Below are 27263 nucleotides of genomic sequence, written 5' to 3' on the forward strand. Positions count from 1 at the left end.
GTAGTCCCTGCTTGAGTACCTTTGTTCCGAGATCAACATATTCCCATTACAATCCTAAGATAATTCTTTTTACGGTTTTAAGAACCGAAATAAGTCAGAAACACAATAATGCCGGAAAATGAAAAATCATTGAATGTCACAATGGGCGAACACAGCGAATGAGATCACCCAAAATGCCTATCGCAAGCTAGAAGAGAAGGATGACATGCAAGTAGAGATTAAACACACAGAATATCCAAGGATGAGCAACTGAATATTCTGGGCCTCCAGTAAACATGATGCCTACTGATACAACAAGGATACGGGTGGTTACAACTAAAGCAGCTCATCTCATAGTTTAATACACAAGTTTACAATAACACAATGTTTATGCCTCCCAATACAAATATATGGAACCAAATCGCGGCCAAAATCCAATTGCTAAATTATTCTGAATTAACATACATACAACCATGATGCTAGACCACAACCGAAACTATTCTCAGGGAAGCAATTTACATCTGGGAAGCAGCCTCATCAGTTCTGGCAGATAAAAACGGGCCTATTGGGGGCAGCAGGTTACTCTGCTCATCCACGAAAACCCACCTGTTTTAGAAATATAACAGCACATGAGCTTGTTTCCTATAGAAACCAAAGTAACAAAATTCCACAACAACGCAAGCATGTACCTGGCGGAGGAGCAGCTGTCGCAAGAAAAACTTCGTACCTTCAGTTTGAGATGTCTCCATTACGGTACTGAGTAAGGGGAGCAAAAATGGTATCAGCAATTATACAGGTATCCAAGGCAACAACAACAAAACCAAACATATCCAATAGGTTTAATTTTCATTGCTAACACCTGGAATGATCATGGCATGCACATTTACAATCATGTTCTAACGGAATTAACCAGGGTATTGTGCATTCTCATCAATCATCATCTACTTTTCCTTAGCAAAAGTATATGTGTTTGTGTGCTCTGATAAAACAATACTATATATCTCAAAAGAAAAAAGGGCAAATCTAGAAAAGTCCAACGCATACAAAATCTTCAACCTGGTAAATAGGTATTATTTATTTATCTTTCATCTCATTTTTTATGACTAGATCTTGTTTGTATTTCATCTCTCTTTTATTCAAACATTTTTCCTCTGAATGGTTTCGAAAACTCCAGACTTCAGCATGGGATCTCAAGGGGTAACGACAGCACACTAGCACCAGGAGCCTTTCAGGACATGACACTCTACTAAGCTGAGTTTCAGGATATGCCACTCACTCAACTTAGGGGAATGTGATATCCTCGAAATTCCCTCCTTAGGATACAAATATACAGTAAAAAAGAAAATTTCCAGATGCAACTGTTCTAGTGGAAAAAAGGAAACAACTTGCAGGGATAGTTATAAAACAACAACTTAAAAGGAGGTCATCAAGCTGTTGAATCCAAATAAATTGCAAAGTTAGGGAACTATCCATCAATAACTTAAGGAAAATATCACAACTGCAATTAACTAACTGATGCAAGGTTCTTAAAACGGTAAGGGGAGACGTGGCGACCGCCCCCTTTCACAATGGCTAGGCGCTTGTAAGGCGAGGCAAGGCGACGCCATACACATCCTAAGAAACAGCAGCAAAGAGGAGGACGAAAAATAAATAGGAGCATGAAGAAAGATTTTGCGGCCCAACCATTGTAATAAGAGAGAGAGAGAGAGAGAAAGTGGGCTGACCCAATCAGCTCAACAGTAAATGAACAAACCCACAAACCCTAAAAAATCACCTCACTTCTGCCTCTACTAGACTTCTCTCGCCCATGCTGCAGTTACCTCTCCCGTTCTTTCACCTCTGCTGCCCCTCCAATCTCCTCTCACCTCTGCACGCCACTGCTTCACCCAATCTCCTCAGCCATCGTCGCATTGCCGTCTTGGTCCTCTCATGTCCCATCCCAAAGTGCTACATCGCCACCACTATCCTGATGCTCCCAGGCTTGGATCCGGCGGCAGCGGTGCGGGATGGCGCGGATCCGGCGACTAGCACAGCTCGCAACAGCGCGGGATCCATCTGCAGCAGCTCACGGGCGCAACATCTGCCTGCAGCTGCGTGATACAACATGGGACACGGCCAAAACAACTAGGCATCATGACACGCAGCCCTCACCGGAGCGCCTTGTCAACTACGTGACGCCTTAGAACCTTGAACTGATGCACTTTTCATCTAATGGTTCTCAAGCATGATGGTGTCTCAAGCACCAGAAGTTGATGAGTTGAGAATACATGCGGCAAAATAACCCATGAGGATCCTTCAGGAGAAAACCTTTGACATAGACCAACTATGCAACTAATGTTGGATCTCAAGATTGGTGCTAAAACATACTACAAGTATGTAACAAACTAATAATTTGTCAACAAAAAAATCGAGCAAATCACCTGATGTTGCATATAACCCATTCCTTGGTTGTATGCTCCTTGTTGGACCATCTAAAATAAACATAAACAGTTAGCTTATCAGTAGACCAGAAGAAGAAGAATGAAACAGGCAAAATACTAACCCCTTGCATGGCTGAGCTACTTGCTCCCCCTTGACCAAGGGCATCCTTTTTAACAGAGCCATCACCAGCTTTAGCAGTTAACTTACTATCACCCTGTTTATTATCAAAGAAAGAGGACCTGAATAATGTCCGTACATCTCAGATTTGTATAAGCTTACTAGTGCAATCACGGATCACGACAACATCCTAATCCTATACCCTAAAAAATCAACTTCTTACAGCTAGCATTGTGAGAGAGCATAAGAACATGCCAAAGCCGTCAGTGAAGTCAAATAAAGAGCTGTGTCAACATGAGGGGGAGGGTGCAATTCTACATGAATCTAGCATATAGTACCTCGTATGGCGCAGAGCTGGGATTTCAATCAAATATGTACCTACTATATGTACCTACTATATTAGTTTTTCAAGACAAAGAACAAGCACCTGATTAGTCGCTATTAAATGCTTAACTTCCGTTGCCCTGTGTGCAGATGAGCTAAAATCAAGGTGAATATAGGCACATGTAGCTCAAATTAACATTTTCCAGGTCAATTCTAGCTACAGCAAAATTTTCACATTTAAAACCATTTACATATCAATGTCTAAAAACATGAGAAAAAAATCTAAGGAGGGAATCACCATCAGGCAAAAATTAGCTAACAAGACATTGTTGAGAAGATTTTAAGACCACATACCTCCATCTGCAATCAGCACAGCCATGCACCAGACATAAGACAGAAAAGAGAAACCACGTAAATGGACTATTCAACCAACAAAATAAGGCATACACAAAAGCACAAGCTATACTCCGGGCCCCAAGCAAGATTTTTTTTAACCTCCAATTTCAAAACTAGATCTGGTATGATCTGTAAGAGGGAGGAACAAATTCAGGTGCCTTTTGTGTAGAGGTGCAGCTTTTCAAGGAAATTACATCTTGCAATGCAAACGTACCCTATCAAAAAGAGCTTTTGTTGCTATAAGCCTATAATATTTTAGTCACATGCAACAAAAGTAACGAGAGGCTTCCATCACTGTTCAATGAAACAGAGTAATTTTGGATTGTCTCACCTTGGAATCCTAAGACAACATTACTTAGTGGAAAAGACTCTTCCAGAAACTATATTTGAAGCAGTATCTAGGAACACAGGGACTTCTTCATATCCTCAACTCACGCAATAAATAGGGATCAGAAGGATAAGGATTGAAGTGGGTCACTTATCAGTCCCCCCATGCTCAACAATATTAATTGAGTTCAATCAATATTGCAATCCAAAAGGTGATAAATTGGTGATTACCCAGCCTCGCCCACAAAGTATAAATCCTCCTTAATCATCTCGAGACAACTCCAACTGCGATTTACCAAAACACCGTCATCAGTACGCACCTCTCTGTACTTCTGGAGGTACACCTTCAGGGGTTCGATGTAGTCCTCGAACCCCAGCGTGGCCATCGCCCACAGCAGGTCGTCGCCGTTGACGGTCTTCCGCTTCTCCCTCTGACACTTGTCGCTCGCCCTGCAGACAGCGACCGAAGCGCCGGCAAGTCAACACAAAGCTCCGTTTCGAATTCACATCCAAGCTAAACAAACAGAGCAGCAGCCAGCCAGCTCCACTCAGGGCACTCACTCGCTGGTTATGAACGAGATGAACTCGGAGACGCACTCCTGCACGGTCTCCTTGGCGTCCTTGGCGATCTTCCCGTTGGCTGGGATGGCCTTCTTCATGATGCGGCTGATGTTGGCGATGGGCAGGAACCTGTCCTGCTCCCTGACGCCGCCTCCGCCACCTCCGCCGCCGCCCCCGGGGCTCCCGCTCTCGTGGCTCCCGCCGCCACCCCCGGGGCTCGCCGGTCCGTCCGCCATACGCTCCTCCTGCACCACCACCACCACCACCCACCCAACGAAACCCTAGATCCATCAGCTCACCCCGCCGAACCCTAGCCCCTCGCGGAGGCGGGAGAGGAGGGGTTTGGAAAGGGAGGAGGCGTACCCTATATAAGCGCGAGCGCGCGCGACGTGGAAGGAGGAGAGGCGAGGTGGCGAGCGCGCGGGGAGGGCGGGGGCCGAGGTGGGGAAGCGAGCGACGAGCGCGCGGGGAGGGCGGCGAGTGGGAGATCGGACGCTGCAGAAGAGAAGGCGGCCCGGGCGGGTGCGATGCGGGGGGTGGAGGCATCCGGGCCGTCCGTGGGGTATATATAGCGCACCGCGGGCGCCGCCGCGTGGGTGCGTAGGAGAGCCCGGTGCACCGTGGACCTGGTGCACCGTGGTAGGTGTTCCGTAGGGCATGCCTTTTTGGCATGTGTCTGAGGTGGTTTGTCCTGTTCCCACCAGGACCCGAGGGGCTATGATTTCGGGTGAAAAAAAAAAGTTACGAACAAGTTAAATTGGGATTGTTGGTGAGGAGGGATTTTTTTCGCAGTTTTTTTCTCGCCCTTTAATCGTTGATGAGTCAGTAGCCTCAGCCTAGAAAAAGGTGGAAAAAAGTTTCTGGCGCATATAATCGCATAAAAAATGCATGTAAAGACAAAAGAAGGGAGATATATGAAAATTTGTGTGCGCTAGACACGATATGTTATTAACTTTTTTTTTATAAAAAAGTGTATGTGTATACTAGAATTAGTGTGCAAGCATATAATGGAAACTCCGGTGCATGACATCTCTGAAGTAAATCAAACACATCAAAAACTCACATAAGTCGCACCATGTAATTTAGCAAAGAGTAAATTTCACAAAACTATAACTATTTATACCACTAAAATATAAAACTATAACTTTAGAAATTTATTTCATAAAACCGTAACTTTTTTTTTTGCATTTGTGTGATTGACGGGTAGACCAGTCTATATATCACATGTGTGACTGATGGATGTGACATTGGGACTAGATTAAAAGGTTTTAATTTCTTGTTATTTTGAAAATATAATTTAAAAGTTATAGTTCTATGTTATAATGATATAGATAGTTCTAGTAAGTTAACAAAATTATCAATCATGACTCATCTTCCAGATGTAGATGTCAAATAGAAAACGACAAAAGATATAGGAGTGAAAATGTTCACTTTTCAAAATGTGCATGTCTATTTGCTAGTTACTCTGTCGCTTGTGCACCTTTGAGTATTTTTTAACAGCCTTTGAACTTAAAGCTTTCCTCACAAGCTTTTAGTCAACTACCGATTGGTCCATACAAAATATATAAAGTTATCAAAAAGGATATCAATCATGAGGCAGAAAATCTATACAAGTCACACTCAAAATTCAAGAATGATGGTCCCCATAAGATACTAACCAAATACACCTTTACACAACAAGGTGTTGCTTGCGACGTATGCAAACAAGCCTATTATCCGATAATTAAAGTACAGCTTAGTTCCGAAGTCAGATACTGTTACACTCTGTAGGACGTGATCGTTTTCGAGGGACTTTTGTTTAGGGAAGAAGGACGTGATTGTGATCACTACTTGCGGTGTCATTTACTTTTAAGCACAGGCTTCTGAGCAAAGCAACAGTGGGTATTAAACCATATCATCTTCAGGGATACACTTAACCAGCACATATTCCACGGAACCGTATGATTGCCGTCAGCTATGGTGCCAGCACGGACGCAGGACTCGTCTGCATCTGGAAGCGACCCGACTCACCGTTTTCTGGCGACTTCGGGTGCCACCTCTCGCGTCCACGAGAAACTTTCGAGGAAGAAAGATAACAACTCATCACGCCAAGGAACCAAAACACAGCAGAAATAAAGGCAGTGACGACTGAAGAAACTTGGCCACGGTGCACGGAATTACGATCGTACCAAATTCCATTTGGAAAGCATGAATTTCAGTCGTGTTACTGCGGTAATTGGATTGTTTGCACGAAATTCCTGGGTTCCAAGCCATCCAGCAGGCAAGCGAGAATACTATTATTCACATCAATTTTGGCCAAATTCGAAGACGCAAGACTGTGAAGGTGAACACCAACCAATTCATAGTTGATATAGATGGTACTTTATAGATGATGGGTAGAGAGCACTGACACTTTCAAACAGCCACTTATATGTACACCGAAAGGGAAGGCTGCATAAACGGAAGCAAACTAAGCTGATGGTCGCCATGTGCGAGACACACACACTACTCGGACACATCAAAACCATTTGCTATGTACAGAGAGGGTAGGACGGGCGGGTGCCCTCTGGTTTCTCCTAAAAACAGCTCCTCCACCGAATCGTGCTGTCAGCCAAGCAGTGAACCACCCACATTTACACCGCGATTTCCTACGAGATACTTAGGAAACACAAACTTCTACAGCGTGTGGCATGTCGTTATCGCTTATGAGTTTACGATAGGTGGAAGGACCCCTGGCCTTCTGTAATTGCGTAGAGTAGTTTCTCCCTCATCCTTTCCTGCAGGTAAGAGTAAGAAGCTTGGTGTTAAAGCAAGCAAACCTTCAAACTTCGGGGGAAAAAAGGAAAAGAAAAGCAATGCTGAAACTAAACGAGTGCAATAATCATCGTGCGAGGAACACTATGTTCACTACGCAGTTTTTATTATCCTGGTTATGCCTGACTTTTATACTAGGTGAAACTATCAATTAAGACAAAAAATAATAATTACAGCTCATAATGCTCTAGTTATGTTGGCTCAGGATCTTGAGGGCACCTCCAGAACATTGATGGTTCATTTCAATCTATTTCACTTAATTTGTTATAAGTTTTACAAGTCCTAAATTGTCAAACGAAAAGAATAATGAAAATAAATTATCTAGTAAGCTGCACTCAATTAAAGATATCAGAATGGCAGCAAGTTCAGACCTTCGATGAGTATGGAGGTAACTTAAGATAGTTGGCACAAGTCATCACACTCGGCAGGTCATGGTCAGCCTTGTTGTTGTTATGCTGTTTATTATATTGCACAATGTTAGCAAAAGACAGATAAAATGAACCGATCCAAAAGAAGCTTTATAAGAAAAAGAGACCTTTCGGACAACAGTGAACTTTGGATTTAATGCGGCCAAGCCGCCTGGTGGAAGCCGAGGTGAGCCCGTTATAAATTGCAAGAAAGCTCTGCGCTGATGAGATCCAAACTCTTGTATGATTTCCAACAACTGCAATGTATTTTGGAATTAAAAAACAAACCTCCACTAACAATTCACAACATCTGTTTCACATTCAAAATATTGTAGCTAGAGAAACTTACATTAATGACAGGAGGGCTGCTGGAAGTGTAACCGTGATCAAATTTTATGTGATCCACAAGTTGCGCAAACTGTTCGAACACGACAACAGCAATGGGAATAGAACGATAACAAAATATGAACAGATAGCAACAAAAGATAGATACATACATCCCAAGTATCTTGTTCACCACAGAGTATTCGCTCTAGCTCATCCTCTGAGAAAACCTGGAGTTTGTTCAGTGGAAATACCTGCAGTACCCAGTGTCAGCGTGTCAAACAATATGAATTTACCTAACAGACAAATGGTAAGAGACAACACAGCAGGAGAGAGAAATATTCGAAATGAAGCAAATAACCAAGGCGGTCATGTCATCCTGTAGGCTCCATGTACGGTTTCCTAATTACAACCAGAAGCATATGGAACCGCACTAACCCCTAAATAGACCTGAACCTGGTAAACAAGAACCAAGTCTAAAAGACCAAAGCAGCCATACTCATCGTTTTGGGATTCTGACTATTTATTATCGAGTGTAACTTACAGTAAGCATTGCCCAGTAGTTAGCATACTTGTATGTGGTATATGGTGGAGGGTGAGTGAATTAAAAAAGCAGAAAATTAGTACAAGAAATAACTGAAGTTCACTAAAACTAGATTAATATATATTCATTATGAAACACACAGAGTTACATGGTTAATAACAAAACGGAAGGTTTTTACATTGTATCATTACAGACTTGCTTTCTAGTGTATTCAAAGTTTATGTGTGCTAGTAATTAGTAACATTGATGTATGACATTTACTATGCACGTTCCAGAACTAGCGCATTTCCAGAAATAGGGTAAAACTAGCCATCATAGTGTAAGTGAAAACTGCCATTAGTTACAAGCATAGATAACCACACAATTATAGATTATATACCTCATTGAATCCTGATTTAAAAGCCTCCATCTGTCTTGCAATTCCACTTTTAACTGTTGCCTCGACAACAAGGTGAACATATTCTTCTAAATTCTCAACACTCAACTGAAAATTACAAAAGCAATTTAGGGGGAAACTTTAACCTGCTGAGAAGCTGGCAAAAGAAACATACTTGCACACACTTACAATGTCAGAGCACTCTGATGAAAGCACATATTCTGGATACCCTGGGAGAGCAAAATCAATAGCAAGATCCTCAATTCTACAACCTCGATAAGACAAATCAGATATAATATGACAGTCCCTTCTCAAATTTGATTCTGCATATTTTTTTCGACAAGCAAGCGCTTGAAACTCCATAAGGGACGTTGCCAGTTCAGGATCAAAGGACTGGATATCGTAAATATTAAGCTCCTAAGAAAGAGAAAGCTTATTTAGATAGACACAAAGTAAGAAAACAGAACAAGTGTCATCCATATTTGAAGGATGCAGAGTCAAAGATACCTGTCCCAATATAAGCTTGTAGAATGCTTTAGAAAATGGAATGTCAAGAATTCTGCTGTCTTTAATTGCTTTTGCGACAACCTGACCAAGTAGGTGGAATCTTCTGTTCAATTCTTGGAAGGAAGCACAGTCTGCAGAAGCAGACCATGGTCTTGGAAACAGTCCATTAGGGGCGAGAACGAATCTAGAAACATGAGCATCATCAGTACCAGCTTCGCAAAGAAGCTCCCCTCTCCACATGCCTAGACCGGACTTTTGAAATTCATGACTTATCAATGTATAGAATTCCATCGTAGGACCTAAACCAGTGCCCACTTCCTCTTTATACTCTACTTCGAGTAGAGAATTGCTCCTAGCATGCGACTTCATCATTTTAGCAGCTGAAACCAGTATATCATCACGATCAACTTTGAACTTCTTCCGCGAGTGGGGAGACCCCCTTTCTGTTATATTGTTAACACTTGGATCTATCATATGTCCATGATGAATTGTCAAAGAACCAAATGCTGTCAGTTGGAAATACTTCCATCTTGCCTCAAAAGAAAACAAGAAAGGGCATGCAGCCATCAGTTCAGTGCACCATAAAGGCAGGCAGGAAGACCTTAAAACCAATGGATCATGCATTTGTTGCTCCAGTTTATCCGTCAATTTGGCACTGACAAACTCCTGCTGTGGAATCGAGGAAGCTACAGCCTTCAGATCATTGAGGTTAGTTATCCTTCCATGGGCAAAAGAATGGTTTCTCTCATCAGAGATGAGTTGAAAGGAATACCGATTTAATCCCTCTAAAATGTTTAACATAAATAATATGTCATATGATGGACTTGATCTGTCAAGTTTGCAAGGAAGTTTGCCAAGCAACAGACTAGAAAAGAATGGGAGCATCTGCCATGTAAAGCCAGTTGCACTGTCATCTATTGATGTTATTGCAGTAGAGAAATGTTTAGGAGAATCATTTGCTTCAGGGTTAACAGCTGTTCTAAAAGTTATGTCATGCACACTGCGCCAAAATTGTGTGTCCAGAATTATGTCACAACCTGCATTGATCTGATCCTGCAGGATTGATTGATACAGAGTAACAGATCGATCAAGCTCTTTTCCTTTTAAACTAAATATCAGTTTTGGTTGTAAGGTGTGATCACTCAATGTCGCAGTGTTTCTTTCTGCTTGACCTGCAGTTGCACGTTCATTGGAGTTTTCAGGTTGCCAGAACAAAAGATGGTCTACAAACCAGACAGTAAAGCTGAGTGTTTTATCAAATATAGGCTACACATACTCACCAGAAGATGAAGTTCCTTGCTCTGAGCATGGTTCTACAGATGAATTTTGATTTTCACAAATCAGGCCCTGAAAAAGAGTTATTTTAGTCTTAAAGAGAACGAGAATGGCTATCAAAATATTTCACAGGACATGCTTTGTCAGAATCAAAGCATAGCGAGCACTTTCTCTTTATATGCATTTCTAAGCAGTTAAATTCCCAATTAGCTGTTTGTGACATAGGCATACATAAAGCAGACAGCGAACTTATCCATTTCATGGAACTACCAACATATAAAACCATCTCCAGCAAAAAGGGCCTTCTCTCTGTTTAATTTCAAAACTAACACTTACAGAAGAAAAGCTGATACATGCACAGATGAGTTGAAGAATAAATAGCATCCCATAAGATTAGAAATAGAAATATAAGAAATCTAAGCATGTAGAATTCATCAAAAGGACCCTATCATATTCAAGAGATACCAATTAGTCGTGCTTCCTAAGATATTAACAAAATGGGCAGAATAACACCTCTGATGGAGGAGATGATTGCGGTGTGCAATCTCGCTCCTGAGGCTCATCTTTAGCAGCCTTCTGACTGTTTGTATCTGTACTAACTTTGGGCCATAAAAATTCTTCAATAGTACGCAAGGAGGATGATATTTCCACATTCACAGCACTATCATAGCTTGACAAGTTCGCTTCATCTTCATCCTTCTTGAATTGTACTCGGATACATGGAATAATTGTTGAGTGCCTTGTAGGGATATCAGAAATACTGCTCCTTGGCTTGAAGTTGTGGCTCATTATCACTGGAAAGTTGTCAAGAGAAGTAAGAGCATTCTGCAGCTTCCTTACTAACAGTGTCAAGAGCATATCACCCCCGTGTTGATCCATTCTTGAGAAAGACATCAGAGCAAATGACTGAAACCTTTTCACCACAGCCAAAAAATGGTCAGCACTGCATTTCATATTTTCCTCCACCTGGAGGTACTTGCCGTTTGAGAGGTAATTTGATAAAGATTTGACCAATCCACTCTCAAGGAATTCAAAGGTTGTCATTGTTTCTCCCCCATGTAGCTCCATCATCACCTCACTTAAAATGGTAGACAAGTGTTCTTCATTTTGGAGATTGTCTTGATCTGATGACTTGTCTGCGGTCTCATTCAAAACTGCGCAGCAAGTTTTGAGTTTCTGCAAAATCTCTGTTAACCCCATCTCAGAACTCACTACTTCCTTAGTAAAGTAGGTTGTCTTCACATGCCTTGCGAAAGTAAGAAGAGTGTCCTTCCCAATCCTACAAGTCCTTGTTTCGGCAGCTTCAGATCTGCGGGAATCAAATGCATAGCAGAAACATGTAGATTTATTTCTTCTGACAGGTTGAGTCTCTGTTTGTTGCGAGCCATCAGACAGATGAGTGGATTTTGAGCAGTCCTCTTGCGTAAGAAGAGCCTCAACTGCATAGACTACACCTTCCTTGATAAAGGATCCAAGGTAAGCATCAGGAAGCTTTTCCATGAGAATCTCGATTATCTTTAGTGATGAGGTTAGCACGTGATGATCCTTCCTAGACAATAAACCAGCCAAGAAGCTGCCACATAGATCACAAAAACAAAAATGTCCGTTCAGAATCAGCAGTTTGGGTACAACTTAAATGCAAGCTTTGTCTTGCCTATGACTGCATGCAAGAAATGTGATATTGCGATTCTTTCACATGCCATTTTTACCTTGATATGTTCGTTTCCTTGAGCAACTCTTGAAGCATTTCAGGTTTACTGAAGTAACAAATGTTGTTTACAATTGAAGCACAGCCGTAGCAAATGTATGAATTGGCACCAGAGTTGACCGCCTGCACAAAAGGACAGTAAACTCACTTCCGTATTTCAGAGCACAAGCATTGTTATGAGCTGTTAGTTTGTTACTATCAAGAGACCTTGATCAAGACAGGAAGAATATCCATAGAGAACTGACACAAGAACCTTGGTTCATCCATAATTATTTTTTCTTTTGCAAGTATGATCTGGGTGTCTTCAATGTCTCTTGCTGCTGATGGAATCAACTGGTTTGCTAGTTTCAGAGCTTCGTTGACCTGATATTATCATCATTAAATTTTCAAATCATGGGATACCTTGTCAGAGTCAGCACTTTAAGAATGCTCATTGCACAGAAAGTATAATCAAAGGATGCAGGCTGGGGAAAAAAATGTACACCTGTACCTACTTATAAACAATGCCATGACATGGCACCATTATCAGCTCAATCAGATATGGTACTATTCCTCTAATTCAGAAGGGAAGGCAGAATTTCAAGAGTTTTCAAATCAGCAGGTATTCAGGAGAATCCTGTATATTCCTTTTGCCTTTCTTTTTGCAACAGTATGAAATTTAGGGTTTTGAAAAAAATGATGTTGTGCAATTGAAATGATCCTTAGATAATTATGCGGTAACTACCGTCAAGAGGAATACCAGACGTCATGGGTTACTTTAGAAGAGGGAAGAGACTAGAAACTGAGATCAACTTCTTAATCTGTTTTTGATTTTTCCCTAATATCTGTCTCTCCTAGTCATGTAAATAGAAGAGCCTAGCCCAAATGCAAGCTTATGCTGGTTTTATGAACTCTGATGAAAGGAAATGTTACTATAAACTTAATGTCACAAATACCTGGAACGGACAATTATATGATAAAAGATGATAGTAATATAACTAATTAGGTTCCATGTTTTTTGGGAGCAAATGTACTGACGTAAATCAGCTTGGTGCATGCGTAATTAGTGCTATAAGCAGTTTGCAGATGTCACGGCATATGTATTGATTATTAGTATTGATAATATGAAGTCACATGTCATGCTTTGACATATTAGTGGCACCTGCACCATATGATGTTGACATTGCAAAAGAATGAAAATTGATAGAATCATAGAAAGTTACATATTGGGGATAGTTATAGCTTGTGCAGGCCATAGATCAAATTGAACATAACAGGAAAAAAACAGCTCTCATAAATTTAAGCTTTTCAAAGCTTCAGTTTCATCCCACATGGAACAAAGTATCCGATTTCCCATAAGTTATTCTTTCTTCAAGTAAATAAATAAAACAAGTAATGCATTTGGTGAAATTGTAAGAAGTTGTAAATGTCCCTTGCGCTCAACAAAATGACATGCCAACAATACTGTATTGGCACCAGACCCTGCATAGTTACTAGGATCAATCTCTCACACTATCTTCTTTTCACAAAACCTACAACAGTTCATACAAGTGTGATAATAAATCAATCTCATATGCAAAACTATCGAATGCAAGTGAGTTGATTCACAGAAGAGCACATCATCTTTCCCTCAAAAGGAAAAGTAACATTTAGCATCATGATAGCTATTAGTAACAAGCAACTGAACATGTCCACTATTCGCATCTAGTCTTACTTCAGGCAGTAAAGAAGATATGAAACAGACAACCTGGTTGTTTTGTTTTTCCAAAGGCAAGTATAGAATGCCATGGGAGAGGTCTGAAGTGACCAAAATCCCCTTTATCGTGCTACCAACATTCAGCTCAAAGAGAGACTTCACTGCCACAAGTGAAGTACAGGCTAGCTTAGCGAGAAGCCCAATCAGGTTCTGCAATCACAAGACACAACAGTCAACTCCCTCAACACATAATTGGGTATATGCAAGAAGTCGTAGAGCAAACATACACTGCAAGTCGATGGGCTAAGGGTCATGAGTCCACCAGTGTTGATCAAAGGAAGGACCTTCTCTACGACGCCCTGGTGACAGAGCTGGTCGAGACGATCAACTGAACTGCCAAAAGAGTCCACGATGCTTATCAAGCAAGCTGCAACCTTCTCCACTACCTGGAATTTTACATCACTTGAAACATAAGCAGAGCACTGTGCACATGCCGAAACAAGCTCAGTTAGATGGGTGAAAACAGTACCATCTGGTCCTCAGACTGCAGTAGGTTACACAACATTGGGACTGAATCAATCACAAACTGGGAGCAATCTGCGGGGACCTTCTTGCAGACATTTGCGACAGCTGACACCACAACCCTCTGAACCATGCAGGCGGGCATCCAATTAGCAATTGTACTAAATTCTCAGCACCTAAGATGGAACTTTTTACGATCTAACCTGAATACTTGAAGAGAAGAAGTCAACGTATGTCAGCACAGCAGTGATCATGCCTGCTTGCAAGCACTGTGTAGGCTGCCTCCGTGATATCTTCTCAAACGCTTGCAAACACTGCACACGCAACAGCACAATCAGATAAAGCACCTCAGGCCAATGTGATCGTCTGATCAGGTTGTTCGAGCTTTCCGGTTACCTGCTCAGCAACATCGAGGTACTCGATGGCGAGGAGGCGGGAGCAGAGCACGGGGAGAAGGCCGTGGCGGACGACGGCGTCGGAGGCGCGAGGCATGGCGTCGCAGAGGTACGTGATGGCGCGCACGGAGAGCAGCATCACGTCGAGGCTAGCCCCCGCCCCATCGCCACCGCCGCCGGCCAGCCGCACCAGCGCCCGCGCGGCCGCCTCCGTGGGGAAGTACCCCCCGGCGTCCTCCGCGCAGAACGAAAGCGCCTCGCAGAGCTCCGTCAGCGCCGCCACCAGCGCGCCCTCCCCCGCGCCCTCCGCGGCCACCGCCTCCACCATCCGATGGAACCTCCCGTCCCCGCGGCCGCACGGCCTCGGGCTCCCGCCCCCATCCGACTCGCACGACGACCCCCCATCCCCATCGCCATCGCCATCCCCGTCATCCGCGTCCCCATCAGCGTCGCCGGCGTGTCCGGACGACGAGGTGTCCATATCCGAGCCGCCGTGCTCCGCAGCAAGCGCGCTCGGCGGGGGAGGAGCGACGGCCGCAGAGGCGGAGATCGACGGTTCCGCCGTGCACGGGCGCTTATCGGCGGGGGGCTCGGGCTCGCCGGAGCCCTCGGGGTCGGAGTCCGGCCGCTTTCGGCAGCGATCCATCGGCGCGCTCCCGCTCTCCATCCCACCCAGTCCCAGAGCCCTCGCCGAGGACCGAAGCCAGCGCGCACACACCTCCCCTGGCCGCTTTTGGCACGACGCACGATCGATCGATCGGGGGGCGAATTGGGGGCCCGAGCGGATATATACGGGAGGCGTGCGGGAGTGGGTTTAGTTTGTTTTCGTTCCCCTGGGCGATCGCCGATCGGTTCAAAATCGCGAGATTTTCATGCGATTCGGGCCGGTTTTGGAGGAAAATCCGCGGGTTTCTACGGTGCCGGGGTTGTTTGGGCGTTCGGCTCCACCGCCATACTGTGGGGGAGGGAGCGGCTGGTGGGTGGGTGGAGACGGAATACGGAACCGTGGTGGCTTAGTGCTTGCGGACGGGGCTGGCTTTCTTCCGGCTTTTGGGGCGTGGGTGGGTGAATGGCCGCGTCGTGTTACTCGTGTACTCGTGTTGGCTGGTTCGGTCCGTCCCGGGTGATCCATCTCTTTTTTTTCAGAGGGGTTATCCAATCTTCTACTTGTGTGATCGGCTGTTTAGATTATGATTAGGTAATTAAAAGAGGTGAGTGCTCAGAATTGTGTCGTTGTACAGGTTGATCAAAACTTTATGCTTCAAAACAAGCGATTAATTTATTATTGGTTGTGCTACTGCTACAGTATTGTTTAGTTATCAGAATAATAGTATTTATGGACGATGAAAATATCATTTATTTTCTATGAAGTGTGTTTACTTAATTAGCAAGTTATGAGGAGTCTCTTCTGTATTAATAAAGAGCGGAAGTTTTATTGTATCACGGTACCATCAACTATTAACTCTAAATGTATCAACTCAGTTGTTGTTGTCAAAGATAATATTGTATGGTGCGTTTGATTGGAGGACAAAGTTGAATATAATATAACCATTCATGTTTGGCTGGATAGGGCAATCTAATTTCTTATTAAAGAATATGAATAGAACAATTTAATTTCTTATTTGGTTGGACGGATGTAATTTGGATGAGGTTAACTAGAATTTTTCTGAAACCTGTTTATTATATGTTTAGTTTTTCATCAAAATATAATCATGTAATATCATGCTTTGTTGATTTAGTTGTAATAAATATAATGTACAATTGGATCGCAAATCAGATTATATCATTTGAAGCGTGCTAACAAAAAAAATGTATTTACTCTAATCAACCAAAATATATCACATCGGAGGGATAAAAATTATCTAGAATATAAATAACTATGTCCAGTATTTTTTTCCGCAGATGAAATTTCTACGTTCTAAAAGAGCTTTGAGTGATTTGCTCGTACTAGATTAGAGAACCCGAGGCTAGACACATCTAATTATTATTTTTTGAAAAAAAAATGCAAATATCCATCTACAAGTCATATGAAATTACAAATACCCTCCTACAAATAAAATAGTTACATTTATCATTCTACAAATTTAACCCTGGTGCAAAATCCCCCTTGGGGTGGTTAGACAGTGACATGTCAGCATATCTTCTATGACATGTCAGCATATTAGTTAATTACTTCCTCTCTTTATCCTTGCGTTTCACATGTCTGTTCTATATGAATTACTGATTTGTGGATTCACTTGGTAGAGAAAATCGTCACGGTGCGCGGTACTGTTGTAAAAGTAAGCACTGTGAAACCTCTTGTTCGGCAGCTGAATTTCCGATGCATGAAGTGTGCCACAGAAATCACCCGCGTGTTCTGTGATGGGAAATTTTCACCTCCAATGTCCTGTGATACTCAGGGATGCAAGAGCAGAACCTTCACCCCGAATAGATCTACTGCAGAGTTGATAGATTTCCAGAAAATAAGGCAAGTGACAAGTAAAGTCATCTACACTGTTCTCCACTTATGGTGCTAAAATCTTTGCTTTTCTTACTTTCCTATCCAGGATACAGGAGCTTGCTAGTTCTGACAATCATGAAGAAGGCCGAGTGCCACGAACTGTAGAGTGTGAGATTAAAGAAGATCTTGTTGATTGTTGCATCCCTGGAGAGATCGTAACAGTAACTGGAATTGTGAAAGTACCGAACAACTATATGGATGTTGGAGGAGGTACAGTACTGAACAAAATCTTCTATGATTTGAACTTATGCGTTGCACCTTAGATTGCTAAGGTGGGGAGGAGGTAACATCGAGGGTATTTAACCGCGGATTGGAGCTTAACAAATTGAGTATTTTCATCTTAGTTTGCTCCACAAATTAGACCAAATTAAAATCTCAATTGGCCTCAATACGTTATTTAACCCTCTTTCATCCTTTTATTTTTTTTAAAGCTTCACCTCTTTATATATTGTAAGCCTACGTACGACATCTAAGATCACGTCATGAAAAATATATGTTGGTATAAGATTGAGTGAGAACTCTTAGAGGGGATTATGTATCAGGATTAGATTTATAGGGTGGTAAATATAACTATTTTATTTGTAGGAGCATATTTGCATTTCTAAGTGACTTTTTTTTATGCCTGTCTATTAGCAATGGCAGATCCACCAGGATGTTAAGGAGGCTCAAGCCCCTACGCTCTGCAGCACTATGAGAAATAGTAGCAAAAAATGAGAGAAAATGAGGAAGAGTAAGAAGGGAAGGGGCTAGAGAAGGAAGATAAGATCAACCACCTTCTAGCTAGTTCTGACTCTGCTACTATCTACTGGGTATAACTGTAGCATCTGTTCATACACGCACACATCCACTCAAATTTTATGTACACACTTAGATCTACAACTATACAAAGTTAAAAGATCATATCCTTAAAAGGATCCATAGAATCAACCAAGACTCTACGGATGACAGACACGTCACATTCCCTTTGTAGCGTCACGCGCCAGAAGCAACAAAAATATTCTAGTACAAGCCCACAGCAAGTGAACCACCACGCTGGAAGCGTGTTCCCATTTTAAGTGACTTGTTGGACCGTATTTTCAATTTTCTCTAATTTTTTACCACTGCAAACGTGGGCCACACCAAGCCCACTTTGTCTGGGCAATGCTTCCAGGTTTGACAGCCCAAGTAATGGGGCCCAACTGGCTGCTCAGTTGGGCACGGCGGCCCGAATGGAGCGGAGCCATGTCACCCAAGCAGGGCCTCGCGCTGTCGTGTCCGCCAGCCGGACTCAGGCTTTGGGCCCACTGTCTGTCAAAGGCATCGAGCTGCCCGGCGAAAACACCCCTCCTGAGTCCTGTCTCCGCCGCTTCCCCACGGCCACCGCGGCACCGCGCGAAACCTTTTTGTTCGGCGGCTGGGCCCGCCTCTCAGGCCTCGCCTCCCGCCGCGACGACTAGCCGGAGACGAGAGGCTCCGAGGACCCCGGCGACATGTACGCCGGCGCAATGAAGGGCCACCGTTCCGGCGGCCGCAGCATGGACGCCGCCACCGTCGCGGGGCTCGCGACTGTCTGGAAGAAATACTTCCCCGAGGAGGCCGAGTTCTCGGTGTCGGACCCCAAGGCTCATCTCGCTGCCGACCTGGTTGAGTCCTTCTCCACGGTGGCGAACCACCTCTTCTCACCTGTAAGCACGCGCGCTCCTCCTTATCCATTCCAGCGCCTCCTTCGGAGAACGCTTCTCACGGCGGTGCGATGCTAGGGTTCCGCCCCTAGGTGCGGTGCGCAAATATCGCGGTTTATGTGTGATCGTTTTGCGGCATCTGTGATGTATACCCGGAAAATGCCTAGAATTTTAGAATGTTGGTTCATATGGATGGTGGTGTTTCCTGTGATATGTGTTCTCGCGAAATACAGAGGATTTTATCCAATTGGTGGGGGCTCACTGGTGGAAATGCTATGGAAGCGATAGCTGAATTCGCTGTTTTGTTTAAGAGCTTGCTGGATCAATGCTTAATGTCTGTTTACTTTAACTTTTTAGTGCCTTAATTGGAAAGGTGGCCAATATCAGCTATTTAATCGGGAATCATGGCTAGGGCCATGCATGCTGGCTTCAGGGCATGGATTTTGTTCGACAATTTTAGGATTAAGATCCCCAATGTGCTGGCAATTTCTGGTAAAGGAGCTAGTGATTTGCAGGCCACAGTACAAGGCATAATATGGCATGCGATTATGCATTGGATATTATGTAGTTGGACAGTAAAAAACTAATGAAATGGAGCATTGTTCTTGCACATATATTTTGGTCATAATGTACTTCTCTCTTCTAAAGACATCACATAAATTTGTAAACGTTAATGTATTGGAGAGTGTGCTCTTATATTGGCAATTAAAAATATTTTTGAGGGAATTTAACTGAATATCTAGAGAATTGTAATTTGTAGAGAGTACAATACAAGAGAGATACAATGTTATTTTTTATAAATGCATCCATGCTGTTTAATTTTGTGGCAGTACTGTAGAAAAAGACAATAATTTCAAGCTACAATCACAAAGGTGTTTTTCCCCCAAAAGTTTCCTTAGTGTGCAATTTTCTATTTTCAAAAACATGATGGCACCAGTGGCTCTACTGCAGCTTATTTTGTCTGAATGTAGGTCTTGTAAGTCGAATGAGAAAATACTTCTTTGGCGTATGATTTCTTGGCACAATTAATGGCTGTCTGCCTTAGCTTACTATGTCTTATGTTCTTTGCTTATTTGTTGTTCAACCCCTGAAGAGTTGAAGGTGTTCCCTCATGTGAACAATGTATGTAAGAACTCTTTAGGGATTTTGCTTGAGGTGTCATACAGTTTTTCAGGTGAACATAGTGGAAAAGTCCAAAGTTATATATACAAGAATTTAACACTCTAGGCTCATGTGGTTACCACTACATGCTCAGGTTGAAGATGATAGTAGCGACATCTTTGTCCTTCCAGTTGATTTCCAGCAACTTAAGAAGTCGTGCGAGTTTACCAAAACCAAACTCCAGGAATCTCCAAAAGAAGCCTTGCTTTGCATGGGAGCTGCAGCTCATCTGGTTGATGTCTATTCATGTTAAAATTTATTAGTATGATGGAGGATGGTATAACAGTTTCATTCAGTATATGTTTGTTCTTGATATTTTCTTCAGGTCATGTGCTCAAGAAAGGTCATCCAGTTGGATCACATAAAAAAGATCAACATCAGGCTTTACAACTACACTGAGAAGATAAATTCTGTAAAGGAATTAAAAGCAGCCTATATTAGTTAATTACTTCGTCTCTTTATCCTTGTGTTTCACATGTTTGTGCGTATATGAAGTACTGATTTGTGGATTCACTTGGTAGAGAAAATCGTCACAGTGCGTGGTACTGTTATAAAAGTAAGCACTGTGAAACCTCTTGTTCAGCAGCTGAATTTCCGATGCATGAAGTGTGCCACAGAAATCACCCGCGTGTTCTGTGATGGGAAATTTTCACCTCCAATGTCCTGTGATACTCAGGGATGCAAGAGCAGAACCTTCACCCCGAATAGATCTACTGCAGAGTTGATAGATTTCCAGAAAATAAGGCAAGTGACAAGTAAAGTCATCTACACTTTTCTCCACTTATAGTGCTAAAATCTTTGCTTTTCTTACTTTCCTATCCAGGATACAGGAGCTTGCTAGTTCTGACAATCATGAAGAAGGCCGAGTGCCACGAACTGTAGAGTGTGAGCTTACAGAAGATCTTGTTGATTGTTGCATTCCTGGAGAGATCGTAACAGTAACTGGAATTGTGAAAGTACTGAACAACTATATGGATGTTGGAGGAGGTACAGTCTCAATGTGACTACATCATTGTTCTTTTCTTAATCAATTACTTGCTTCAAAGCATCAGTCTTTTGTCAAAGATTGTTAATCTGTAGGTGCCTGTATTGTTTATGACACATGTAGAGGGACATTGTGTTGTCAACCTTTTAGTTTCATTTATTTGGATCAAGTGTCTAGATCTGGTGCTTTACGGTGGGGCATAAATAGTTCATTAGAAGCATCATGCATGTTACTCTTAGGGATATATCTTGCTATATCTGGCAACATAAGGACATCTCTGTAATTGTATACTGCCAACACTTACCCTCCTTTTCTGTGAGTTTCTTGAATTTAAGACTCAATTATGTATACCCTTATCTCCTGCAACATTGCATTTCAGATGGTACTAAAGGACTAGAGAAACTCGTGATGGTCTGAGCAAATTTTCGAAACTTTCAGCTTTGTAATTTAGAGCGTGCACACTTTGTTGGAATATTTTATAGATCATTACTTTAATTAATGTCTTCAGGGAAGTCCAAAAATAAGAACCAGGGTTTATACTACCTGTACTTGGAAGCAATTTCAGTGAGAAACTTGAAGTCCCATGCTATTTCAGATGAAGAAATTCGGGCTAGTGGAAATTTTGATTTTCAGACTTTTACTGAAAGGGATCTTGATTTCATTGTCAAATATAAACAAGAATGTGGTTCTGATGTATTTCGTCAGATACTTCAGTCCTTTTGTCCCTCCATCTACGGGCATGAACTTGTAAAAGGTATTTTATACCTTAATAGTCTATTTTTCATCTTATTCTATATTATATCGGAATCACAAGGTATTTCTGCCAGTTATTTACTGTTATTAAAGATCTTCTATTTAATTTGCTCTGGTCGTCCTAGTATTGGAAAGAAATGTTATTGAGAAGTATCTTCGGCAGAAGGTTAGAGATGGATGGAGATAGATTTTTGGTTAGTTAGTTGCTTTGGTTAGAATCTTTAGCTTGGAGATAGGAATTGTTAGTTTGGAGATAAGATTTGTTATTTGGTTTTGTTAGAGATGAATTGTTAGGTGCCACCTCTATTTAAAGAGCTGAGGATAATCGACATTTGGCAAGCAATGAATAAACAAGAAAGTTCCATGTAATCAGCTGCTCAGAGCCTCTGCGAGAGGGCGAGTGCACTGCTGCCATTTATCTTACCGATCCAATCAACTAAACCATATCAGAAATGATTTTGGAAATCTTCTCCCTTCAATATATGTCTATAAGACAACAACTGGTGTTCAATTCTTTTGTTCAATTTGTTCTGGAGAAGTACATCACTTTCTATTCAAATGATTATTTCATGATAAGTGTTCTTATTCCGTCTCAAAAGAATGCATAACAATCTAAAACAATTCGATAGTTGAGGAGCTGACGAAGCCATTACTAGCTGCAGTTGCTTTAGGATCTGTGCATTCTTCTTGCTTTTGAAAATTGTAAAGGCACTCCTTTTAGTGTATTGGTTTTCGCATGAATTCCTTTTTATCCCTGCTAACTCCATTTCTTTCTTATTTGCATATTATTATTGAAATTAATTAAATGGAGTTATCCGGATTTTCAGCTGGTATCACACTTGCCCTTTTCGGTGGTGTGCAGAAGAACTCAATGGATCAAAACAAGGTCCCTGTTAGAGGAGACATTCATGTTGTTGTAGTTGGTAATTTTCTGTTTATTTTTTACCAGGCATCCTGTTGGAATTTCCTTATTGTTGCTCACGATGCGATTATGCTCTTGCTTAATGCAATTTCAGGTGATCCGGGACTAGGAAAGAGCCAACTCCTCCAAGCTGCAGCAGCTGTTTCACCACGAGGAATATATGTATGTGGGAATACAACAACAAAGGCTGGTCTAACTGTTGCTGTGGTTAAAGATTCTATGACAAACGATTATGCATTCGAAGCTGGTAACCATAAGATATTCTGTCCATCAAGATAATTTTTCAATTTTTCTGTGCAGAATCTTGTCTCAGTGATGTCATTTTCTTTTTCTTGTCATACTGATTGCTGTTCTAAGTGCTCTTTGTTCTGACTCCTGGGAGGCCTAGAATTTTTTATGATATCAAAATAATGTTGAGTCTTTGACTTACAGGTGCCATGGTCCTTGCTGATCGTGGATTATGCTGTATTGATGAGTTTGATAAAATGTTGGCAGAACATCAGGTAACACCTCATGAAGTTTTTCCTTGAAATGTTCATCAGTGAGGAAGTATTAAAGCCTATCTAATCATGTTTTTAATTGTATTTGTGTTCTCAGGCTTTACTAGAAGCCATGGAGCAGCAATGTGTGTCTGTTGCAAAGGCTGGCCTTGTAGCAAGTTTATCCACTCGTACCTCTGTGTTGGCAGCTGCAAACCCTGTCGGTGGTCATTATGAGTACGTTAATATTTTCCATCCTACTTAGTGAATAATAATTGTCATTCTTGACCAGTCATATCCATTCATCCTTTCTTTTCTTTTCTTTTTTTAAATACTGATAGCATCTACTGTTATAGGCTGTTCGTGGTGATTTTATTGAATGAAAAGTTCGTTGATTGCACTTTTAACTTCGGTCCCATACTGCATGTCTGCAACTGAACAAGATTGAACTGGAAGTAACACCATTCATTTGTGGATATTTCTGGTGTACTTTGTCCATTTCACTTCTCTTGGGTTGATGGCAGGTTATATGATTGATATTGGTATTATGGAGTGAGATGGACTCAGTGAGATAAGGGCTGATCGCCTTCTAATCTTCGGGTTCCTCCCGCCGAGAAGAGGCTCTGATCATAGCTGAGTTTGATGGGCAAATCCTTTTACTATATTGATCTAAACAAGGACTTGGGCTACCTTTATATAGAGGAGCCATCTAGCTAATTTAGGACACTAAGAAATAGAGTAGGAGCGTGTGGAAGTTAACAATCCATGTGCCACCATTATTACTTTTACTATATTTTACTATTACTAGTATTTTTATTATTATTATTATTATTATTATTATTATTATTATTATTATCCCATCATCTTTTTAGTTGAATCCTATGGGTTTCATCTCTAGCCTACCCCAACTTGCTTGGGACAAAGGCTTTGTTGTTGTTGTTGTTGTTGTTGTAAGAAACAGAGTAGGAGTAGAACAACTAAATATGACTAAATAGATAACTAGCTCAACCAGCTATGGAACTTAGCCGAGTTTGAGTTGATCTCAGCCTTGCTTTCCATAATATTGATGTCCGGTACTTGTTGCTTCGGTTATTCTGTTTTTTTTCTTTTTCTTTCACATCCCTAAATGTCCATGGCTATTATCTGTAAGTTATTACCATCTAAATGTGCTTTTTGCTGCAGCCGAGCAAAAACAGTGAACGAGAATCTAAAGATGAGTGCTTCCCTACTCTCTCGGTTTGACTTGGTTTTCATTCTACTTGACAAGCCAGATGAGTTGCTAGATAAAAGAGTGTCAGACCATATAATTTCTGTAGGTGTCTGTCAACCATGTTTCTCGTTCACATCGCACTAATTTATACTTCGTATAAGTGACATGCTCACTTAATGCAATAGATTTATAGTTTATTAGAACGATTTTGTCTTGCTGGACATATTTCATGTTGAATTACTAAGACAACCATTTTTTTTTCCTGCAAACAGCTCCATACCAATGATGGAGATCATTTTAAATCCAACAAGAGGATAAAAACAGGTTATTATTACATACTGTTTTGTGGTTCCTATTTTTCTATCATACAACTGAAATGTAAGCCATCATTCTTGTTTTGCAACTTTGCTCAGTGTCGCAATCTGATGGTGATCCGGGGTTAGGAGTTGGTGGAAATTCATTACTTTCAAGGCTGAGATTACAACCGGAGAAAGATAAGGATTTTGCTCCATTAGCTGGACAACTTCTTCGCAAATACATATCTTATGCAAGAGAACATGTTTTCCCCAGGTATCACTTACTGTTTTACTTTTAATGCAAGTGCTATGCAAAAAGCAGTCCTTTTTTAATGCCTTCCCTACTCACTTTTCTTCCCTATCCTTAAGAATGTCAGAGGCAGCAGCTGAGATTTTGCGAAATTTTTATTTGCGGCTGAGAGACCGCAGTACTTCTGCTGACGCTACACCCATCACAGCCAGGCAGTTGGAAAGCCTTGTCAGATTAGCTGAAGCTCGCGCTCGCGTGGATCTAAGAGAAGAAGTGACCGCAGATGATGCTCAGGTAAAATAAGTTGAGTATTTGACTTCTGCCAGAATTGCTTAGATCCATAGTTGCTAGGCAAACCTCATATCTCCGACTGCTGCTTTTGTTATTTACCATTCTCGCCATGCTATAGAATACAATTTAAAATAGTAAATTTCACGAAGCCACGTGCTTTATGGTCATAATTGCAGAAAACGATATGTTTCTAGACTAGTTGCAATCAACCCCAGGTCTCAGGGTCTAGGCCCTTTGATCCATTCGGCTCATTGATCTGCTCTGTCCATTAGTGTGGGGTTTTGTTAAACTTTTTTTACCATAATACTTGGGGTTAAGCGCCACTAGCTAAGAGATGAGATTTTATGAAACCTTATAACCAGAAACTAAGGGTTAAGTGTGAGTAGCCAAAAAAAACCTGTCTATGGTTTGTGAAATCTGCTAAACTTAAAAACATTGAGAAATTATGTAATATCATCCAGCAGACGATGTCTTTATTGCAGATTGAATTTTTGGGATTGTTTGCCGCTTTAGTCTTTATTTTGAAAATGTCAAAGTATGCAGTGCTTGTACCACTTCCGTAATGCATTTGCCTGAGTGTAGCTCCTTTTGAACCAAACATATGTCTAGAAACAAAACACAATTGAGAAGTTAAACAACATCAAGAAGCATATTATTTTAATATTGTTCAATTTGTCACTTGGCAGGATGTTGTAGCCATCATGACTGAATCTTTGTATGACAAATATGTTGATGAACATGGTATCGTGGACTTTGCTCGGAGCGGTGGGATGAGCCAACCTAAGGAGGCAAAGAGATTTTTGAGTGCGCTAAACAAGCAATCCGAGACGCAGCGAAAAGATTGCTTTTCGAGGACTGTAAGTACTGTGGGAACCATGCCACTTTGATAAGTTAGTTGTTACATCATACAAACTAGGCGAATCAGTTGTCATGAATATATGTACCAATTTGACAATGGTCTATTTGACTCGTTTGCACAAAAAACAAAGCATAAGGATCTTTTTGTTTGTATCCGATTTCCCTGATTCCTGAGGCTACTCTCATGTTCTATCATTTTCCTATTGCCAGGAGATTTACAACTTAGCTGATGAGATCAGCTTGCGAGTTCCAGATTTAGATGCTGTTGTGGAAAGTTTGAACAATGCTGGTTTCCTTCTGATAAAAGGACCAGGAATGTATCAGGTAAACTCTTATAGAACTAGCTAACATCCAGAAGTTCTAAGCTTCGCTCACTGAGAATCTGACATAGTTTCTTTTTTGTTAACAGCTGGTGAACGCGTCATATTCACAGTGCCAGCCAACAAGGTCAAGATGGTGAGTTTCTTACATGACAAATTGAACTGCACTGACTTTGTTTGTAGCTATTACCCAATCCCATGCATGCCCGTGCTAACTACAGGATGATTTCCAGTCACTCTGGAATGCCCTTATCATTACAACACGATTGCCAAGTACTTTTCGTCGTTGTCAATTCACTATATAATCTCTTCTTTTTTTCTTTCCCTGACAGATGTATGGTACAGAGGCTATGCATATCCTGATGGTTGCACTGTATGTGCCGAGATGTACAGGTGACTGAGAGGATGATCGCTAACTTTGATCCTTTGATGTATGTGATGGTTTCACTACAATGTTTTTCCTAGCGCTGTACCTGCTATCGCCAATACAACCCTGTATAAATTTTCAAGTTTGCTAGCCAAATATCCGGATACTATATTTTGCCCCATAAAACATCCAGCACACAGTATATTGCCCCTTTTGCTATCGTTATTGTTGCTAATGTTGTGCTTGACCTGCCATCGGGCCAGTTCTGGAACATCTCAGGTTACTAATCTGCAGCTGAATGACTTTGCTAGCACACTTGCTAGTAGCCGACGAATCAGACTGATTTATTCAGACTAGCGGAGAAATTATTTCGTCTGTCATTCTCCCAGCCCTTGTACGGGACATCTAAAAACAATACCACGCGGACATGCACAAGGGTTCGGGTAGTCACCAAAATGTGGCTGTCAACTACTGGGTGTCACGCATAAGCTGGGTTTGGCTAGTTTCTCATACATAAGCTGGATGCTGCCAACCTGAAGCTCCATTCAAACGAAATAAC

At 41.7% G+C, this 27263-nt stretch overlaps 3 protein-coding genes across 6 annotated transcripts; 1 reads left to right on the top strand and 2 right to left on the bottom strand.

Moving 5' to 3' along the window:
• Positions 1-232: 232 nt before the first annotated feature.
• On the bottom strand, positions 233-4812 carry LOC133884812 (nuclear transcription factor Y subunit B-like). 2 transcript variants are annotated; one of them, XM_062324375.1, is made up of 8 exons: positions 4489-4812; positions 4126-4370; positions 3885-4014; positions 3196-3201; positions 2522-2614; positions 2400-2450; positions 669-735; positions 233-585 (listed from the first exon to the last, which is right to left on the bottom strand). In XM_062324375.1, the coding sequence occupies exons 1-7, from the start codon at positions 4795-4797 to the stop codon at positions 709-711; spliced, it is 861 nt and encodes a 286-aa protein (XP_062180359.1). In that variant the 5' UTR covers positions 4798-4812; the 3' UTR covers positions 233-585; positions 669-708. The 2 variants fall into 2 exon arrangements, with proteins under 2 accessions (XP_062180359.1, XP_062180360.1); XM_062324376.1 differs by lacking the exon at positions 3196-3201.
• A 1631-nt stretch (positions 4813-6443) lies between these two features.
• Positions 6444-15673, bottom strand: LOC133884458 (E3 ubiquitin-protein ligase UPL4). Of its 2 annotated transcripts, none has more exons than XM_062323884.1 (17): positions 14653-15673; positions 14460-14570; positions 14264-14380; positions 14022-14180; positions 13783-13944; positions 12267-12422; positions 12061-12182; positions 10865-11924; positions 10357-10423; positions 9077-10248; positions 8759-8986; positions 8573-8677; positions 7823-7903; positions 7675-7743; positions 7454-7582; positions 7290-7373; positions 6444-6881 (listed from the first exon to the last, which is right to left on the bottom strand). In XM_062323884.1, the coding sequence occupies exons 1-17, from the start codon at positions 15316-15318 to the stop codon at positions 6816-6818; spliced, it is 4554 nt and encodes a 1517-aa protein (XP_062179868.1). In that variant the 5' UTR covers positions 15319-15673; the 3' UTR covers positions 6444-6815. The 2 variants fall into 2 exon arrangements, with proteins under 2 accessions (XP_062179868.1, XP_062179869.1); XM_062323885.1 differs by having other exon boundaries at positions 13786-13944; positions 14653-15672.
• Positions 15674-18470: 2797 nt separating this feature from the next.
• LOC133884459 (probable DNA helicase MCM8) lies at positions 18471-26906 on the top strand. Of its 2 annotated transcripts, XM_062323887.1 has the most exons (19): positions 18471-18815; positions 20068-20205; positions 20299-20413; positions 20495-20529; positions 20650-20717; positions 20797-20960; positions 21467-21712; positions 22539-22634; positions 22728-22880; positions 23066-23136; positions 23231-23349; positions 24295-24424; positions 24595-24646; positions 24736-24892; positions 24988-25162; positions 25846-26016; positions 26228-26341; positions 26427-26473; positions 26670-26906. In XM_062323887.1, coding segments are annotated over exons 1-19 (2247 nt in total). In that variant the 5' UTR covers positions 18471-18620; the 3' UTR covers positions 26671-26906. The 2 variants fall into 2 exon arrangements, with proteins under 2 accessions (XP_062179871.1, XP_062179870.1); XM_062323886.1 differs by having other exon boundaries at positions 20495-20717.
• Positions 26907-27263: the final 357 nt, after the last annotated feature.

Source organism: Phragmites australis, chromosome 11 (genome assembly GCF_958298935.1).
Source record: "Phragmites australis chromosome 11, lpPhrAust1.1, whole genome shotgun sequence".
Taxonomy (NCBI): Eukaryota; Viridiplantae; Streptophyta; class Magnoliopsida; order Poales; family Poaceae; genus Phragmites; species Phragmites australis.